The sequence below is a fragment of the Neodiprion pinetum genome, chromosome 7 (genome assembly GCF_021155775.2).
Source record: "Neodiprion pinetum isolate iyNeoPine1 chromosome 7, iyNeoPine1.2, whole genome shotgun sequence".
Classification (NCBI taxonomy): Eukaryota; Metazoa; Arthropoda; class Insecta; order Hymenoptera; family Diprionidae; genus Neodiprion; species Neodiprion pinetum.
The window spans coordinates 14,569,525-14,591,359 of NC_060238.1; the positions used below are offsets into that span (position 1 = coordinate 14,569,525).

The 21,835-nt window shown below is 39.8% G+C and overlaps 1 protein-coding gene across 1 annotated transcript; it reads right to left on the reverse strand.

Annotated features, from left to right (window-relative positions):
• On the reverse strand, positions 1-1,515 carry LOC124223676 (uncharacterized). The gene has a single exon (XM_046635904.1). It carries the CDS (start codon positions 1,513-1,515, stop codon positions 1-3), a length of 1,515 nt encoding a protein of 504 aa, XP_046491860.1.
• Between the last annotated feature and the right edge of the window lie 20,320 nt (positions 1,516-21,835).

Sequence of the window (21,835 nt, forward strand, 5' to 3'; positions counted from 1 at the left end):
TCAGTCCTCATTCATTTTCTCAATAGCACTACTTCGTCCAGAAACTTTGCAAGTAAGATGAACAACACGATCATCAGCAAAGGAAAGATGACTGCAAAGTCGCAAGCACTTTGGAAGCTCATTGATAAAGAGTGAGAACACCAACAGGCCAAGGACACTACCTCGAGGCACACCAGTTACATACTTCCGCCACGTAGACACCTTATCACTGTCTCTCACTGCATGCTTCCTTTCCGCCAAGTAACAATACATCCAACGAATGACTTTAAGCGAGAAGCCAAGCTCATAGAGTTTGCTCAACAGAAGCAGATGATCAACAAAATCAAATGCCTTGGTTAGATCAAGAAACACCGCCAGAGTGACTAACTGTTTATCAATCCCAAACCGCACATCATCCACAACCTTAACTACAGCAGTCTGCGTACCCATGCCTTGCCGGAAACCGGTTTGACGCGAATCTAGGACATTGTAATCGTTCAAAAAGCAAACAACTTGATCCAGCACAACACGCTCACACACCTTAGACATTGCACAAAGTATTGAGATCGGAAGCATTTCTACGACAGACTGCGGACCACGAGTTTTAGGTATCGGTGTGATAAGCGACGAACGCCATAGCGTCGGATAGTACCCGCTGTTTGAAGATAAATTCACTAAATCAGCAATTAATGGCCCGAACAAATCTTTAAAGGTCTTCAGGATATGAGTTGAGAGACCATCAATTCCCTCTGCACGCGAAGTACCAACCGAGACACACTCGATAATGTTACTAGCACGAACACGAGCAAAGTCAAACAGCACACCTGCTCTTTGTCTCGACAAACCAGCCACTACTTCGTCAAGCGATGGATGTTTCCTACCATCAACTACAGTAGCATAATAGTCATTTAGTTCTTCAATGCCAAACCGTAACACATCTCGCGATTTTCTAGCTTTCACTGTTAGTCCGAGCCTGTTCATTTCACTCCAAAATTGCTTCGTGTTTCCCGCACGATTGGAAACTGTTTGCAAGTAACTCGCTTGGTTTTTTCTCCAAAGAGACTGGGCTTCACGACGCAATGAAACATATTCTTCCCAAGCAAGGCGATGACCATTCCTTTTGAACCGACGATAGTACCTATCACGCTGTCTGCGGACCTCACGCAGCTCCCACGTAATCCACGGATCTGAGCTTCGCTCAGGAATAAATTCACGAACGGGGACACACTGATCTACAACGTCCTTAAACAAGTTATTCAGCTTGCTTAGTCGCGAGTCAACAGATTGTAGCGAATTGTCTTGATCCTCGTCGGATTCATGCAACCTTGCAGCAACCAACTCAGTTGCTGCAGCAAAATCCGCTTCCTTCCACGATAAACACTTTATCAACCGCCTTTCAGATTTGGGATGATTATACTTGAGCCAAAAGTAAATCAGATCATGAGATGACAGGAAAGGCTGACCTGACTGCCGCCACGAGTCATGAGCTGCCAGATGACTGACAGCACAGACGTCAATCCAAGTATCTGCATCCATAGTGTGATTAGTGTGTTAAAGAGGAACAATACTCATGCCAGTTCTGACAAAAAAGTCACGTAACCTAAGCGCCTTGTCGTTATTGACTGGAAGGTCTGCATTGAAGTCACCAAGAACACACACCAATTTGTAACTAACCATCTTAGGCGCAAAGTCATTCTCAAACACGGACATACAGTCAGTTACACAAAAACGTACGGGCTATAACTTCAAAATTAGGGCTCTGGAGTAGCGGGGGGTGGTATTTTTGAAATCAGAAGACACAACTCTATTATGCATCGATGTTGACTCCTAAGCTGTTTCGCTCGACCTATCAGTGTGCAGTAGCTGCTGCACAAGTTGCAGCGTAACGCCTACATCTGCACGTCAGTCCGATGCACATTCAATGCACATGCAGCCTGCTAGCGGACCGATCTAGACCTAAGCTCATACAGGTATATACGTGAGTTGGGATGCTTACTGGACGTAGTGTCGCGTCAGCTTATTCCATGTCAATGATACCAAGAAGTATGGCAGTAATATTTTATTCACCATAAAAATTGTCCACACTAGGAATACAATGTATAAGCTGATAAATAAAATAATTAAAGGGAGTATTCCATCCCCGCGGTTGTCAACCCTTCGTGGACCGTCGTTTTGTCCCTCTCTAACTTAGTGCGATTGGTGGGCTGAAAATAGATAAATTAACATTAATTTCGTTGGAGCTTACAAGACGTTCCGAAGGGCGCACACGACAACTTGGTCGACGTACCGTTGATATGAGTTTGAAGAAATGATATACTCACATCTTACGAACACCTCCGCCATATTTTATAGGCTTTTCTCGACGTGCGATTCAGGAATCCAGTAACTGCAAATGGAAAGAAACGAAATATGAAATTCAGTTATTAAAGAGGTGCTCCATCCCTGGAAGGAATGTGCAGAAGTATTAAAATGCATAATATAATTGATTTGAATTTTGGATACTTACATAGAGAATAAACGTTGATGTCGAGGTCTTCTGTCTGTGATGGTTCTCGAACTAATATGTATGGAATGAGAAATTTTTTGACCCTGTATATAGTGGCCTGGCGATACCGAAACCAGGATATTTAAAGGAAAAATTTTAACTGACTGACGTAAATGGAGGCTAATTTTAAAATAAAATCAAACCTTCCTGCTTGTGGTCTAACCACGATTAATTTTACCATAACTACATCAACTGTAATGCCGATTACAATTGTTTTCCTATAATCTTGACGTTGATTTGTAATCTATTCGTTTTTAAACTGGAGTAAAGTTTGTACCTAATATGGTCAGTAATCGAGGACTACAAGGTGCATACGTCTGGACATGCTAACTTTTTTGAACTCCGTACAAGATAACCTTGTGTGCCAGCCAGGTGCTCCGTGTCTTGGCCGCACCATCGTGTTATCGATACAGTCAGTGCAACACAAGAGCGCACTACAGGCTGTAACTTCAAAGTTAGGGCTCGGGGGTAGCGGGGGAGGTGATACTTTTGGAATCAGGAGACATAAATCTATCATGCAACGATGTCAACTCCTTAGCCGTTACGCTGGACCCATTAGAGTGCAGTAACTGTTGCACAAGTTGCACCGTAACGCCTACATTTACACGTCGGTCCGACGCACATTCAATGCACATGCAGCCTGATAACGGACCGATCGTGACCTAAGCTCATCCAAGTAGATTCGTGAGTTGGGATACGTACTGGACGCGGTGTCGCGTCAGCTTATACTATGTCAATGATACCAAGAAGTATTGCATAATATAATTTTCAAACTTCGTACAAGCAGATTAACTTGCACGCTGCTTCGTGCTTGCTTGGCTGCACCATCGAGCTACCGATAAGACCGTACCGTACGTGACTATCCAAGGCTGCATCGAGATCTCGGTAACCCAATGGAACGAGTTGCGACGAGTGCGCTATCTTTGAAGAAAAAATCATGTATTTCTACTCAGGCGTATCAACAGTGGCTTCAGCCTGTTACAGAGCACGTCGCAACATACAAAAAGTTGAGCTCGCAACGGATTTCTCAACTTTGTAGAATGCAAGCCTGAAAGCCCGTTGCACATAGCAACGCGCGTGTAGACATTATTTTTAATTTAGTAGTAGTAATGGAGTTTTACATGCATACCCTTCTCGGGTTTTTATATGGTTCTTTTATTTCCTCTATTGTTTTCCTTTATTTCCACTGTTTTCCATCATCCACTATGGACCTACATTTTTAACGTGGGTTCCGAACCACAGAGAGTACAGCTTGGGACACTTAGAAAAATCAATTGGTGTCGGCGGGAATCGAACCCGGGCTCGCTGGGTGGGAGCCGGGCCCATTACCACTGTGCCACTGCCTCTCCTTATTTTTTAATTTATAAACCACACATATCGCACACGCTCTGAACTTCCATGAAATTCTCAATAATATTATAATGAACAACCACTAACATTTATACCGAGCGATACAGCTATCGTTATCTTCATTCCGCATCGGAACGATATTATATTTTCAATTTTTCAACATTCCCGTTAATATCATACTGGAAAACCACTGACCGAGCTGATACCGAGCGATACGGTTACCGTTATCCACGTTTTGCAACGGAACTAAATTTTTACATTTACCTTATCGTCCGACTAGAAGAATAATTCCACCGGGATTTACAAAATCACATAGCAACTACCCCGTGTAGTTATTGTAATATCCCGAGATAAGGTATTTGGAATAGTTTGGCTGCTATGGTCACAGAATAAGAGAAGTGACTATGGTTTTCACCAAGATGACGGAGGTTTCATAATGTTTGTGCAACATCACATAACATTGTGTCTCAAGCATCGCTTCACACTACAGCATACAGAGAACACATCGGACGTTCATACTTGCTGCCTCAAGCAAAGGCATGTCTAACGTCACTATCATTGCTGAGTGCCGGCATGGCGACGGATCGTAACAAAGACATTGTTCATGTCATGTTCAGTTATGACCTGCGTCAATCTTGTGTACGTGTACGACACATGAACACACACACGCACACGCATACAAGGAAACCGTGTTATGATTTCAGTAAAGGTCAGGAACGTTTCAAGATAAAGTAATGTGTGTAACAGAGGTCCGAGAGCAGGTGAGCCTGGCTCAGGTATGGTAGATTGTTGACGTTGACACTAGCCTTAGGATCGACGTTACGTTACTAGAAGTCAAAGTTTTGCGCCAAGGTGTTCGTTAGCTCTGCAGCGTTCATCTTCTTATCTTTCTGCAACACCTGAGAGTCTTATTTTGCACAGATTCATGCATAGACCTTATCCAGAAGCGTGCCAGGAGGCTGGCGACCATCGTTTGTGGTGAAAAAATTCAACTGCATTCTGAGCCAAATGCATCTCAATGCACCAGGTTGACATTGCAATGTCGAAATTCCTATTCTCACCTGATGCTGCATCTAGGAATTATGCACCGTACGATATTGTGCTCCAGACTGTATAGCCTGCTTTTGGCGGCCGATAAACAATAGCAATCAGAATTTTAAATTGCGACGAACCCCGTACCTCTGGGATGAGATACTCTGGCAATATAACTTCTCCAGCTCCAGCTGATGAATTAAGTAGGCGAGCATTGAGCTCCTTTCTCACGTAAAGAGCCACTCCGCCTCCACGCTTGCTATGACGGTCAATGCGCAGCATTGTGAATCCCGGTAAGTCAGCTTGACAGTCCAATATCGCATCACAAAACCATGTCTCGACAACTCCTATCGCATGGTATGGGTTTACCCTGAAGAACTCTTGAAACTCGCAGAAATGCACCATCAATGATTGAATATTAAGTGAGCAGATGTTTACCACCGTAAGGTCACCATTGTTATCGTTATTAGTAGCAATTGACGTTGGAAGAGACCCAAATAGTTGAATAGCAAGCTGTTGCAAATCCGTGGAAGATAGAATTTTTACCGGCCGATCATCTATTGATTTTCTCAGAAAAAACAGCTCAATCAGAGAACCAAATATGTTTACGGTCCACATTAGAAAACGCTCTTAACACACGATCTCTGAGCTGATGTAGCTGAGCTGGCTGACGAAAATTAACATAGACCTTGGCTTCTGGCAGATATTGGTCCAACTGCTTCGCATTTGAATCCGGCTCACCCTTTTTAGCTTCAACTAGTTTCTTGGACGTATCCTTGCTCTTTAAAGACATGATGACCGAGCGAGGCCCAACAAGGCCGCTACGACGTGATCCTGCAACACGGCGCCTTTTTCCGATCCTGAAGGCATCTACAAGCTCATCTTTATCCAGCGCAGCATTAAGAACTCCTATCAAAGACGTGGACAGCTTCGTGACATCTTCACCGTCCACCTCAGGTACCCCACTGACGAGTTGATGAGCAACCTGATCACAAGCAGCACGAAGAAGGACAGCCTCATCAGCTGCTGACAGCTTATACTCAGCTGCATTCGATTAAACGGCGTCGAGGCGATTCTCGAAGACATTAGTCCGCGCAGAAATAGTTTCAACTTTAGTATCAGTAGCAGTTTGATTAGCAGTAAGCTTAGTAACGTCCTCGCGAAGTGACTTAACTTCGTTAGCAACTTTGGTAAGCTGTTTTCCAAAACTATCCATCTTCTGGTTAATTGACTCTAATAATGTGACGACTCTATTATCAGTAACGTCACAAACTGGACACATTGTTTGTAGCTCAATTTGAGCAGCGCACGCATTTTCAACACTCAGTCCAACAACAACACATTCTGTACGACAGCTATGCTTGCATGATACCCCTGTGGTAGGTCCCTTTGAGGAAAGGTCGATGAACTCATAGCAAAGTGCACAAGTTACCTTAGTCATATTGATAAGAACTTCTGAGCAGAACCAATAGATGGCACTTCTTGATAATAAAGCGTTCTGCAAACCGACGCAAAGCAAACTACACGGCTAACCTAACCTAGCCGCAAAAGACCAAGAAGAAACTAAGTTTATTCCGATAAGCAAAAATTTGAAGTCAATATTTCAATAACCAGCATAAACCGGAAATTTCCACGATCACGATGATACCAGTTTTATTTGCATTCACCACAAACCACTTACACACCTTGAGAAAAACTACGACCTCAAAGAAAAACGCGTACACTATGAGAACCAGCCAAATAATGATAATAATAATAATGACAATGACAATGACAATGACAATTACAATAATAATAATAATAATCTGCTATTTTTCCATACGATTATTACACATTTCATTTTCTGAAAACTTTTTTTCTGTGGTGAACGAATAAATATGAATAATTGCTCAATATATTGATGATAAATAAATAATTGTTAAGTATATGAATTCACATTTGAAACTTCAAATCTGTTCAATATCGTATTAATGGTGGAACGTTTCTGCCTGATGGTGAATCGTCAGTGGCATCAAACGCAAATATTTACAACGGTTCTACGCCCTCAGTTCTATCCTATAGCTATTGGAGGGCGGCGACAAACCTCTAAGGTACGGTGGCGGTCTGCCCAGGTATCAATTGCCGCTTTTGATCTTGCCAACTCAGAGCCAATTTTTTTGGAACGACAATGCGAACTTGATGTTTCTTGCTATGTATTAAGCATTAAGGACGGGCCAACTCTTTGTAGGCTAACAGACAGCGCTTATAATCGTCAAACGTAGATGTGTTCAACGTTGAACTCTTGACACCCTTGGCACATTTGCGTACTTTGATGTCGTTGATGTGTTTCGTTTCGTCCTCACCCATGGTGGTAGATGTGTACAGTTTCGCTCGTAACCCGATGAACTCGGTCCGAATTTTTCCGTTGTTCTCATCCTTCATTAGACCCAGGCGTTTCTTGTTTTTCAGTGGAATACCGCACACGTTGTCTGAAGGACGGTCAGAAGTGTCAAACATTGCGTCGACATCACGTTTGATGATATCATAGATATAAGGCACATTGAATTGAGAAATAACGCTGTCGGTTTCGGTGTACATCAATTTAGCTTGTTTGTTCAAAAAATTGGCTTTCATATGATTATAGTGAAAATCGTAGAGAATAATTTTGGATAGATCCAGGATTGCGGCGCCAATGTATCTAGGCTTAGCGAAGTGAACTTAGACACGATTCATTTCAATGATAACCATATCAGCGCCAAATACGGTGCAGCTGTGAAAGTTTGCTCGGGTGATAAGCGGTCTCGCACTACCTCTTCCCTCCCATTTTGTGAGTAATTTAACATCTGTGTGATTTCGCACCTTCTCCATAGTCTTGCCAACCACCGCGTTATTCATGAGTTCATAAAAGTTTTTCTCAAATTCGTTCCTAGATTGCTTGCGCATGTCGTTGTTGATAGTAATGTGAGGCTCGAGCCATGGAGATTGTACAAACTTCAAAATTCTATGCACTTTCATTAATTTCAATCCTAAACTCAAACACTGCCTTTAATTTCTATATTGCAATATATACTTTGTTTTGGGGTGAAGGGTGGTAACGAGTTCAGCGTTTTCATCAAACGGAGGACTGAAATGCTCGGGGCATAGAGGTAAATCTTTATGATCCTCGTGAAGCTCTGTAGGATATTCTAAATCCACCTCCAGGATGTAATGGGTCGGTGAATCGTCCGGGTGGGTTGATATATCGATGTGATTATGCTCCAACTGGAAAGAACCGATTGGTAAATGTGCACTCATAGCCGCACCGTATAGATTGTCTACGTCAAAATACATGAGATACAATTCCACGTTACTAGGATCAAAATCTTTCCCCATGAACTTGTTATTGGCCCGAGCGTGTCGATTAGAACATTGTGCTACACCGCCTCGAATACTCCTTTCGATAAATAACACCATTTCAGGGTCGTCTCAAAGTTGTAAATTTACTCTAGTATGTTAGAGCATCGCGTCAAAAGCAAGTCTCGGCGCTGTGTAGTAGTACAACGGATTTAAATCGTATGTTGTGAAGCAGCTGGCTCGGAAATTCTGAGAAATATCGGCAAGCAAAAGAACATCAGTCTTTAAATATAAATCTGAATAACCCCCCGATGACTCCAAATGAAATTCCCCCTAAAAATTTTTAGCGTGCTCGTAATCGGCGTCTGAGATATTGGCATCACATAGGTGTGAGTAGAAATGCTTTTTTGCAGGTAATCGCGTTTCATCGAGTTTCCTCCAACAATCGACGTATTCATAGGGAAAAACGCCTTTGCGGATCATCAAACTAAACTGTGTAGGACTATTATAAAATTTACGCGTTATGTGTTTGTCGGCATCATCCAAATATAAAGAAAGTTTATCGATGCTGCTAGCCATAAAGCGAAACGAATCGATGAATTTCAAGTGCATCACTGTCCCATCAACACGTTTTGTGAACGTTATATATTTTTCCTTATTCATGGGCAGCAGTGTAATTTCACCGGAAAAAGTTGACGCTAGGGATTTAATCAAAAAGTGCGAATCGTAACCGGACAAATCGTGAAAAACGATTGGAATCGTATGCGTCTCTGTGAAATTCAAATCACACCGATTATGAGCAGGACCACGATATTTACCCGTAAAGTGACAGTGTCCGTGACACTTTTTCTCCTCAGGAGTAAACGGCTGTTCGCAAATATAACAATTCTTTGCGCGTATGTAACGATCGCGTTGCACTTGGGTAAGAGACTTCATCAGAATTATGTTTTTGATGCGTGACTCTCCTTTAATCGATAAATCTTCAAGCTGCTGCATGAACCCATCTATGCAATCAACGCCGCGTTTACTGTCGAACTCCGATAAAGTCTCATCGTACGGGCAATGTACATAGTACGCTACACTGTGCGGGATATGGTTTTGAAATTCAAACGTTTTATGGTTTGAAACGTGATTTTGGATTTGATCAACCGGTACAGACTCTAATATGCATTCGAGGTCGGTGTAAACGACAAATGGGACGGTACCTTTGTTTTGAAAATTTGAAAATGCCAAATCTTTAGACTTGGAAAATTCCATACGTACTTCATTTAACATAATGCAATCTTATCGATGGTTGTCGTAGGCGTGTTTCACGGTAAAGTAACGCAAACATCTGTCACATAAAAATAGCTGACTATCAGACAATTGTTTGCTCACCAATCGGGAAAGATCTTTAATCCAAGCAAAGTGGAATCTTGATGTGAACTCGCGAGTCGTATTAGTTTCGTGGCAGTCATTACTCCCAACCATTAGAAGATGAATCGTGTTTATGTTTACGTTATGCAAATTTTTACTCAAATAAATTAGCACGATTACGCTTTTTTCCGATGTTGCATGACGTGTAAAAATTTGAGATTCTTCACCGTATACATTGATTCGCAAATTATTCAATTTCTCAAATTTTTCCTCATCCTGTAGAGTAGCAGGGAATGTGATACCTGTACAGTCCAACTCGGAAATATACCGATGATTGTGGTGAGTCCTATCGGTGTTTGTGTTGACTGGGTGAAGGGCTGCACTGATGGACCAGAGAAGGCATCTTTCGTCATCGTTTTTCATGTTTACCACCGCTCTCTTCCGCTGAATATCCTTGGGCAGCTCAACGAATGTCGAAAACTCCGCAGCGAGAGGCTGATACCGGTTGATGTTAACAGTAGTATTGAGGATCTCGATCATGCTCCACCCAGAATCGCGTTGTTCAAAATCTTCAACCTTCACAAAGAGATCGTTCCTTGCGTGTCTAAACTAATCGTCTATATCGCTCGAGGGGAGGATCGAGGTGTTGGAGGTGTTGAAGCTTTCAACTTCTTCCGCAATCCCGTCGTGCTTTGTGTTTTCAAATTAGCATGATATTGGGAGGTTAACCTTCACATTTCCCCCCTAGCGTAGTACCAGCCTCAATCGCTCAACGATGACCCGCTGCGAGTCGTCCAGAAAGGCCTACAACTTCTTATGCCTGAGATTTGTGACAACCCCCGTGCAGATCCGGCTGGCAAAAGCACTATCAACATCGTCCCACTGTACGCCTGCAGGATTGCCTATATTAGCGCCCATTACCACAGTGTGCTGCTGCTGCCACTGCTGCTGTCGCTGACAGCATGACAAACAAGTCTGAGCCTGCACACCCCAACCCTAATCAGCATGGGGCTTGTGATGGGTGTTGAATTTTCATATATTTGGAAGTAAAAGTACTCAGTTATATTATATGTAGAAAGAATATTCAATATAGGATACATACTTATATACGGCTATCATACGACTGTGAGCGAAGACAACCTTCACTTGTACAGTACTGCCCGGCTTCCCGCAGCAGTGTATGCGTGTAGGTATCGGTGTGTATACATCACATGACCGTTCGCTCTATGAGCGATAACAACAAGAGACAGATATAGATTATACGGGAGAGGTGTGTGAGCAAACATATCAATTTACTCCTCTCTCACTTATATTTTCAACAATGGGAAAATCAGTCAACGAAAAAGCAGCTAGCGGGCGGCGTTTGAGGGGAGAAAAATCTGGTCTTGCCAATTCTTGACCAGGTCGTTTGTGTACATACCGTTTTTGGGGCTTATGACTTTTTATGGCGAACAGGTCTAAGCCTGCATACCCCAACCATATTAGCGTCGGATATGCGACGAGAAAAAAATCGTTCAATAAAAAAGCCGGTAGCGTGCTCTTGAGAACATTTTCCCAGCTTATACTGTTGCCGCGTTACATTTTGTCCTGCACATCACGTGGTGTACACCCCACAAACCATTGGCTGGTTGGTTTTTGCTCGGTGGAGGGTGGGCGTGTCTCCTTTTGTACAAATTCGAATAGCTGTTTGAAACTTCTCTCGCATTTGAAAAAATGCCTCGTGCAGAAATAGGTGTTTGACAAAGTGGCTGGGGAACAAAGTAGATATCTTGCGGGGAGCATTGGAAACATCACGCAGAGTCTTGTACACTTGTAGTTTAATTGCATATTTTATAGAATTGAGGACTTCATGAGATTCAGTCTATTGATTAGTTAGCTTTGAACAGTAATATTATCGTATAATTTCAATTTTGGAATGCATATGTGCGCTTCAGTCACTTATTCAAAATCATTTGTTGTTGATTGCAGTCCAAAAACCGTTGCTTACGAGTGTACATACGTGCTGGCGCTTCGGCGCCTGCACCCCATCACTCCCGTACACTCGCACGCAACGATTTTCAGAAAACGTATACTTTTTGTAACGAAGTTACGTTCACACTCCTTATATACCCTGACACGGCTGATGCCGATATAATATTCAGTCATCTGAGTCATCAAATGTTTAACCATTTGTCCACAAATAAATAAGATTGCTGCGTCATGGAGTCAGCGAATATTACTATGATAATAGTCAATCTCCAGACTCTAACATAAGGTCTTCGATTCCAAATATATTCGCTTTTTTGCACACATATTCTTTCCTGTGAGATTTCTTCCATACGGCGTGTGCTCATTACGCACGGCGAACCCATTAATTCCTCTCGATACAATTCTTAGATTGTCCTTTATCACGTTATCATAAGCATTTTTGAACATGGTTCATAAAAATTAAAATATTTTTCAGCTAGCTAGCAAGGAGAAGATATTGGCAAGTGAATTGGACTTACTAAAGCTTTGGCTGCTTATGCCAAACATTTAATCGAGTATACTGTTTCCATACAGCATCGAGTTTGTATTCGGCGTGATTGAATAAATATTATCCCGCGCCGTAAAAACATGTACAGTTTATATTCTTATGTCATATTCCGCGAATTAATGCGATGGATTGAACTCCATGATTTCCTTGTTGCTTTGGGATTTATAACTGCTTTTCAACAAAAATGTGCCCGCCAAGTACGTGGTGAATGGAACGGTGTTTCCATATCACTACACGAAACAGCGAGGTCCGACTTCACGACGTATACCTACGTGCTGAGGGATCGTAGGGCTTTGGGTTCTTTCCTGATTTCACGACAGAGACTGGCAATATCTAAGTTGTTCTTGAATTTTTATTGTGATATGGTTTCGATAACTTGGCGGATTTCTTTACATTTTAGATGTTTTTGCCTAGATTTCGTTACTTTTTGTGAGTATGCGGGAATGATACTGCTGTACCGTAGTAAACAATAAAGTAATTGTAAGGGAACCACGCTTTCATACCTGTTCAGATATGTAGCATACGTAGTTAAGGACGTTTTGACTTATGACCATCATAAGAGTGCAAATAGTGATACGGCTGATCCAATTTGCGCACGTGTACATAAATATTAATAATATGGCAGTAATCTTTCGAAGACTTGTATAGTGCACCGGATCATATGACGCGTCTGTAGACTGTGTCGAGATGTTCAATAGAAAGACCTGCATTCGCATGCAGGATCAGGAAAACTGCAGGCAACCTTACCTAGATGTAGCCGGACCGAGGTCCTTCAAGCCTCAATTCGCTGATCCAGCGCCGGAACGGCATAATCCGTAACCACAAAAATGTATCTCAATTTTCTAACAAGTAATGAATACATTGCAAGGTGAATAATAATTCTTTTTTTTAACATTTTATTCAACCGCCTAGCACAACAAGTATAGCTAACATTTGTCAGTTTCAGTAAATAATCCTATTTTATGCAGTCTTCAATTTTTAACACTAATTTATCAATTAATAATGCATGTCGCAAGCTCAGACCAACGGTGCAAGATCTTTGATATAATGTGTTATTTCGGGAATTCGTGCAAATTCGAAAGTAAAAGATGCAGTAGATGCAATTTCATGTTGTGTTTTGTGAAACATTTGTTCGAGATATCACCGATGGATTACGGGTCCGTGTCGCGTTCGAATAAACGAATCAAACGGATCGGTTAACAACTGTGACGCTTGATTATTCGTGAAATGTTCATGAATACCGATTGGTAATCATGTTGCCGGTCGAACATAAATTTGGAGCAAACGCTCAGAACATTGCGAGAATTGTAATCGCCGTTCTGAGCAAGTAAATAATGTAAGTCAACATATATATGGACTGCACTAAGATTGTGTAGATTAATACCATTGTGATTAAATATTTTTCATGACACCAAAATATTCCTTTTTTCGAAGGTGACAGATTGTTAACGCAGATGAAATGGAGACTCATCTATCATGCGTTTACTTTTTCGTACAAAATAATCTCTCTATATCTACAAAACATTAAGAGGTGACCCGCGGTATAACAAGACATGCGAAGTTATTTCTTTACAATTTTTATATGCCAACCTCGTGTTATCAGGATAGGGGAAAATTTATGTCTTAAACTGAAAGTGATTTAAAAGTTCCAGATGGTAGTTATTTGTCCGGGGCAGCATTTTACTGCTTGTTCAGTACCTGATAGAACCATGCACAGGTAAGCAAAAGTATTGTTTTTAACGTTACACGAAATTGATGAGAATATAGAGCTTACATTGTGGGTGATGAAATGCATTGGGTTTGGAGCCCATTTTCGTTGATTATAAGCGTTACTTGAGTGAAAATGGAATTCATGCTGGTAAAGTTATATTAGTTGTCGAAATGTGCTGCGTGAAGTGCCAAACATTGAAGCGTGTAGCGCTGAGTTGCTTGAAAGCCAGCAACGTATTCTGGTCGAAACGCGAAATCTTTAGCATAATATAATACGCCATTTACAATACCTTGATGTTAACGTTAGTCTATTGGAATATTCGCCCACTTTTGCCCTCAAATTATTTGTACAATTTTACATCAACAGGCTCCGCAGATTACATTTCTGTTCCATTGAGATTTGGGAGACGCTATTTTATAATATTTTATTGCATTAAATAATTGTCATTGATGAGTGATGTACGTCAATATCGACAAACAATAGTTTGTACGAAATACTGACTTCTATTCATCGTGTCTTATTTTAGGATTCACTTCTGAATCTGAGAGTTATTCAAGTCCATTGAGGTGCTGTTAAGATTAAATTGAAAATTTTGATACAACTGGATACATGTCTATTGAGGTCCAGAGAAGGTAGAATAGTCAACTTGATACCGTCATATATCTGAAACAATTTTAGAGTTTAGAAAAATATGAGAGCATAGATTAATAACAATATAGTCACTTTGTGGTACTTTATAGTTCAACTCTATGACTTCAAATGAAGCTTAGGGTAGCAGCTGAAGTAAGCAGTCAAACGTGTTTAACTTTTTCGAAATAAAATAATGCAGTTTAGTTTTATCGTCATGGTGCTATAAAATAGTTAGGAGTTCTAATTATTTCACCACATTCTGAACGTCATACTTCACCACCTTATTTGAATGAACATTAGAATCTTGAATGCTAATTCATGCTGCTAGCTACAGCCTTGTGTGCTGCAACATTCAAAGCAGATAGACATACTTGAAAAATATGATTCCAAAAGACGGCACACGATCCGCATAGAAATTCACAAATTCTCAATGGGGCATTCACCATATTTCATAGGGGTTCAACTTCTTCGTTCAAAAGATCCAGTTGATTCACATCGTAATTTTCGCTTTCGTTATGACTGAGCAAAACTTCTGTCACGAACATGTCAGTCAGAACAACAGACAATACACATACAAAACAAACAACATTCGATGAGCCATGCATTTGACTACAATTATATGTTTATAAATGAATAAAGAAAGTGTTCTTCCTCTTCGAGCACATTTGTAAGAATGTCTGTAAGTGTTTACATTTTGGTATCTTACGCTTCTTGGTGCGAAGCTCGTAAGACAGTCAATGACCGTCTAATATTGAAATGCGGATATGCATCATCAACATTAATATTAATCACGAGGTAATTTTCATTTTGTGAAACGTATATAATTTTTGAACTACTGGTAAATTCGAAAAATTAACGACGGAGCCAGGAATCGAACCTGGTATCTAGCGATGCTTTACCAGAGCCTTACTCCACTAGACCACCTAGCCGCCCTGACTCTGATGTCGTTAATTCCTCTCATTACCAGTAAGTTCAAATTTGTTTTCTTGTGCTGTGATAGTATATGTGAATATAGAAAGTGTTCTTCCTCTTCGAGCACATTTGTAAGAATGTCTGTAAGTGTTTACATTTTGGTATCTTACGCTTCTTGGTGCGAAGCTCGTAAGACAGTCAATGACCGTCTAATATTGAAATGCGGATATGCATCATCAACATTAATATTAATCACGAGGTAATTTTCATTTTGTGAAACGTATATAATTTTTGAACTACTGGTAAATTCGAAAAATTAACGACGGAGCCAGGAATCGAACCTGGTATCTAGCGATGCTTTACCGGAGCCTTACTCCACTAGACCACCTAGCCGCCCTGACTCTGATGTCGTTAATTCCTCTCATTACCAGTAAGTTCAAATTTGTTTTCTTGTGCTGTGATAGTATATGTGAATATAGAAAGTGTTCTTCCTCTTCGAGCACATTTGTAAGAATGTCTGTAAGTGTTTACATTTTGGTATCTTACGCTTCTTGGTGCGAAGCTCGTAAGACAGTCAATAACCGTCTAATATTGAAATGCGGATATGCATCATCAACATTAATATTAATCACGAGGTAATTTTCATTTTGTGAAACGTATATAATTTTTGAACTACTGGTAAATTCGAAAAATTAACGACGGAGCCAGGAATCGAACCTGGTATCTAGCGATGCTTTACCGGAGCCTTACTCCACTAGACCACCTAGCCGCCTTGACTCTGATGTCGTTAATTCCTCTCATTACCAGTAAGTTCAAATTTGTTTTCTTGTGCTGTGATAGTATATGTGAATATAGAAAGTGTTCTTCCTCTTCGAGCACATTTGTAAGAATGTCTGTAAGTGTTTACATTTTGGTATCTTACGCTTCTTGGTGCGAAGCTCGTAAGACAGTCAATGACCGTCTAATATTGAAATGCGGATATGCATCATCAACATTAATATTAATCACGAGGTAATTTTCATTTTGTGAAACGTATATAATTTTTGAACTACTGGTAAATTCGAAAAATTAACGACGGAGCCAGGAATCGAACCTGGTATCTAGCGATGCTTTACCGGAGCCTTACTCCACTAGACCACCTAGCCGCCCTGACTCTGATGTCGTTAATTCCTCTCATCACCAGTAAGTTCAAATTTGTTTTCTTGTGCTGTGATAGTATATGTGAATATAGAAAGTGTTCTTCCTCTTCGAGCACATTTGTAAGAATGTCTGTAAGTGTTTACATTTTGGTATCTTACGCTTCTTGGTGCGAAGCTCGTAAGACAGTCAATGACCGTCTAATATTGAAATGCGGATATGCATCATCAACATTAATATTAATCACGAGGTAATTTTCATTTTGTGAAACGTATATAATTTTTGAACTACTGGTGAATTCGAAAAATTAACGACGGAGCCAGGAATCGAACCTGGTATCCAGCGATGCTTTACCGGAGCCTTACTCCACTAGACCACCTAGCCGCCCTGACTCTGATGTCGTTAATTCCTCTCATTACCAGTAAGTTCAAATTTGTTTTCTTGTGCTGTGATAGTATATGTGAATATAGAAAGTGTTCTTCCTCTTCGAGCACATTTGTAAGAATGTCTGTAACTGTTTACATTTTGGTATCTTACGCTTCTTGGTGCGAAGCTCGTAAGACAGTCAATGACCGTCTCATATTGAAATGCGGATATGCATCATCAACATTAATATTAATCACGAGGTAATTTTCATTTTGTGAAACGTATATAATTTTTGAACTACTGGTAAATTCGAAAAATTAACGACGGAGCCAGGAATCGAACCTGGTATCTAGCGATGCTTTACCGGAGCCTTACTCCACTAGACCACCTAGCCGCCCTGACTCTGATGTCGTCCTCGAAGAGGAAGAACACTTTCTATATTCACATATTCTATCACAGCACAAGAAAACAAATTTGAACTTACTGGTAATGAGAGGAATTAACGACATCAGAGTCAGGGCGGCTAGGTGGTCTAGTGGAGTAAGGCTCCGGTAAAGCATCGCTAGATACCAGGTTCGATTCCTGGCTCCGTCGTTAATTTTTCGAATTTACCAGTAGTTCAAAAATTATATACGTTTCACAAAATGAAAATTACCTCGTGATTAATATTAATGTTGATGATGCATATCCGCATTTCAATATTAGACGGTCATTGACTGTCTTACGAGCTTCGCACCAAGAAGCGTAAGATACCAAAATGTAAACACTTACAGACATTCTTACAAATGTGCTCGAAGAGGAAGAACACTTTCTATATTCACATATACTATCACAGCACAAGAAAACAAATTTGAACTTACTGGTAATGAGAGGAATTAACGACATCAGAGTCAGGGCGGCTAGGTGGTCTAGTGGAGTAAGGCTCCGGTAAAGCATCGCTAGATACCAGGTTCGATTCCTGGCTCCGTCGTTAATTTTTCGAATTTACCAGTAGTTCAAAAATTATATACGTTTCACAAAATGAAAATTACCTCGTGATTAATATTAATGTTGATGATGCATATCCGCATTTCAATATTAGACGGTCATTGACTGTCTTACGAGCTTCGCACCAAGAAGCGTAAGATACCAAAATGTAAACACTTTCAGACATTCTTACAAATGTGCTCGAAGAGGAAGAACACTTTCTATATTCACATATACTATCACAGCACAAGAAAACAAATTTGAACTTACTGGTAATGAGAGGAATTAACGACATCAGAGTCAGGGCGGCTAGGTGGTCTAGTGGAGTAAGGCTCCGGTAAAGCATCGCTAGATACCAGGTTCGATTCCTGGCTCCGTCGTTAATTTTTCGAATTTACCAGTAGTTCAAAAATTATATATGTTTATAAAGTCTGTAGTTTGTTTCGTATATTAACAGGTGGTTTTTCAGTAATAGTATTGTTGTCAGCGCTTAATGCTTGTTACTAGAAGGTTATTGTTTCTGATGGATAGATAGATAGAGTTAATAATTGACAAGTCAATGACAGAAGTTCGAGTCACTGATACATAGAGTGCCAATTTTCAAGTAGCTGTCCTTTTGTATTAGGCCCTAGTTATGCCGCAGCGTAATGTTAGTCAGTTTAACAGATCAACGGTTGGATAAGAATGGGCCAGGTGACTGCGAAACATAAAACGAAAAACAAACAGGGTTTTATTACGTATGAAGCTGAAACAAAGGAAATACTTTTTGGCTTATTACATGAGGCTGGAGTTAATAATGTTATTATAACAAAACATCAAGAAAAAAAAGTATTGTTGCTCAATTATAGAATGACTTTTGTAGGAGTTGGCTTTTCAAAGTGGGAGTATGTGTTATTCATCATGGTTTACTAAATATTGTTCATTCTCAAGAGTGCAAAGTGACGATTTTTCGCAAACATGCATCGTTACAACATCGTTATTATCTCCATCCTCATCTTATTATCGTGTTTGTAAATATCATATGAGTTTGGGTGATTCTGTCAATACGAAAATGTACAGCGTACCTTGGTACTTAAAGATTTGAAGATGAAGATTTACCACTGTGTCAGAAGCATTACGTACCTTAGATTTCGAATAATAAACTGTCGAAATTAACGACCAGGCTACTTTCCAAGCGAAAATATGTTATTCATAATCGCGTTTTGAAACAACGTTTGCAATTAGGCTTAAGGTTGGTTAATATTCACAAAGTTCCTAAATTCCGGCAAACACCGTTGCTCAAAAATTATATAAATTTGAATACCGATTTACGGAAAAAATCCATCAGCGAATTCAAAAAAAACTTTTTTAAACCAATGAATACCGCAGATTTCGACAAAACAATAGAAAATGTTAGGAAGTACAGAAATATCAGGCTCATCACGGAATGGGATGTAAGATACGGTGCTAGAGCTGTTATTGCCAAACCAAATTTCCATAGTTGCACGATTGTTGAGAAAGATACGATAATAGTTGAATCAAGTAAAACGAAAGTCAGAATCATTAAGTCATTGTGTGCAGGCTTCTTCATTCCAGATCTTTTCAAAACCGGCAGTAGTATAGCAAGGGGGATGCTGGATACAAACACCTACTTTACCGGCAAGCTTCCCCAGACGCAAATCCTTGAAGGTTACCCCGCACCCCTCGTACGATAAAATAGGCTCTGCTTATCTACCGTCGTTAAAAAAATCTCCCAAATGACCATGATCTTCGATGGGTAGGAATTCTCGACCTCGTATTTAATCTGTTATTGAATCTTGGTGATCGGTCAATTATGTAAACGTATTTTTTGTTAACGTTTCGGCCCGGATATGGGCCCTCCTCAGAACGATTTATTTACTTAACTGTCAAGAACAACATAAATTTTTTATAATAAGAGTACAATCAGACATTAGATACTGTAGATGTAATACTCTTAGGGCTATTATATATTATTGGTTAGTGAGTACATTTTGATTAATTGAAAAAAAGATAGACTTAGAGTGTTATTTACCTTTTTTTTATAGTAAGCGGACTAAGATACAGTCGAATTCATAATTTACAATTTGTGGAGACAATGTTCTTTGAGTAACGGTAGTCATTGTCGCCTCCTCTGGTTGTTTAACGTGTAGGAGTTACAAGTTGGAAGTCATTAATTAAAAAGATTAAAAAACTATGTATCTTCACAGTCTATATGTCATTGTATTAAAAGGTTTTAAAGAAGGTCTTTTTAGCAGTAAAATTAGTTTGCACAATGTCCAAGAAGTGGAGCTGGGATCTTTATGACTATGTTCTCCATGTCTAACAAAAATTATTTTTGGTTGAACCGATTGGGTCAACTGGTGAATAACGACTGATGGGAGAAACAATTATAATCCAGAGTGAAGGTGAACCAAATATAAACAAATATACAGTAAAACAAAAAAATATTATGTGAAAAAATTATGTAGAAAAACTGTGCTATGAAGACAATAATTTTATGTGTCTAGTTAAGGTAAAACAATATGTGGTGTGTGGGCAGAGATTAGCGGTTTGTAAATATTACTTAAATGTTCAACATCTTGTCTAAGATTAACGGAATTGGTGTGTCCTACAATATTGCACATTTCTAGTAATAGTCTTTTATAATAATTAGGTTCTTCACAGAGGATGTTTGTATTGTCGTAGGTAAAAGTATGTTGTTTATTGGTCATATGTTTTGTTAGAGCAGTGTGACGTTCTTCAATCTCATGTACATTGCGTTGATGTTCTTTGATTCTGGTGTTTAGATGGCGGCCAGTTTGTCCGATATAAGCTTGGTTGCAATCATTGCAAGGTATTTTATACACAACATTGGATCGTTTGCCCTTGGGGATCCTATCTTTTCCCGTGTCAAAGACTATTTGTAAATCTTTTGAATTTTTTCCCACAAACTTGACATTATGTTTGGTAAATAGACGGTTCAATGACTCAAAGAGACCAGATACATATGGGATGGGAATAAATGTAGTAGCAAGTCTATTGTTGTCATCTGCGGGAGCAGAGTCAATATTATTGTCAAGTAAGTTGTTGATATGGGAGCGTCTCTTATTTATATGTTTGTGTAATAGGCCATGAGGATAATCATTCCATCTTAGTATATTATATATGAGTGATAGATTTTTTTCGTGGAATGCTGTACTTGAAAGTTTGATGGCTCGGTCAACGAGGTTAAAGATGGTGCCTATCTTGTAGGACATCGGGTGGTGGGAATTAAAATTCAAATATCTTTGAGACCAGGTTTTTTTGTGGAACCAATCTGTTTTGATATTATTGTTGTTGTGTATCAGCAATAAATCTAGGAAATTGATGGCGTTATTATCTTCTATTTCAATAGTGAATTGTAGTCGTGGATGATATCTGTTGAAAATATTCAGTGTGTAATCTATTTTTTCTTTAGGGACTGCAGTTAGAATATCGTCAACATATCGGAAATAGACGGGTATATCAAAATCTAGATTGCTAATGCATGACCTTTCTAAGTCTTCCATGACAAGATCTGACAGGATTGGAGAGAGAGGGGATCCCATGGGCGTTCAAAATACGTTTACATAATTGACCGATCACCAAGATTCAATAACAGATTAAATACGAGGTCGAGAATTCCTACCCATCATATTGAAATTGGATTACTTCTGAGAACATAGGCTTTATTCACAACATCGAGCTTTCACACGGGAAAGTGACAGCTGACTATCTACGTCGTTGGATCCGCATAGCTGAAAAAATGTCGAGGATGAAGAACCACAGGATCTTTCTACTTCGATGTACGAAACAAGGAATAATGCCCAAACATTTAAGTTTCTCAAAGACAACCTTTGATAGTATTAATTTTAAGTTGTCAAGATCTAAAACCAAAGCTAAACAACTAGCAACTAATTTCCAAATATCACTACTGAATTTAGAAATTAATGATGTTCATACACATATTATCAATTCCGAAAAGATATTGATTAACTTAACAGAACAAATCAACCATAAACTGGGG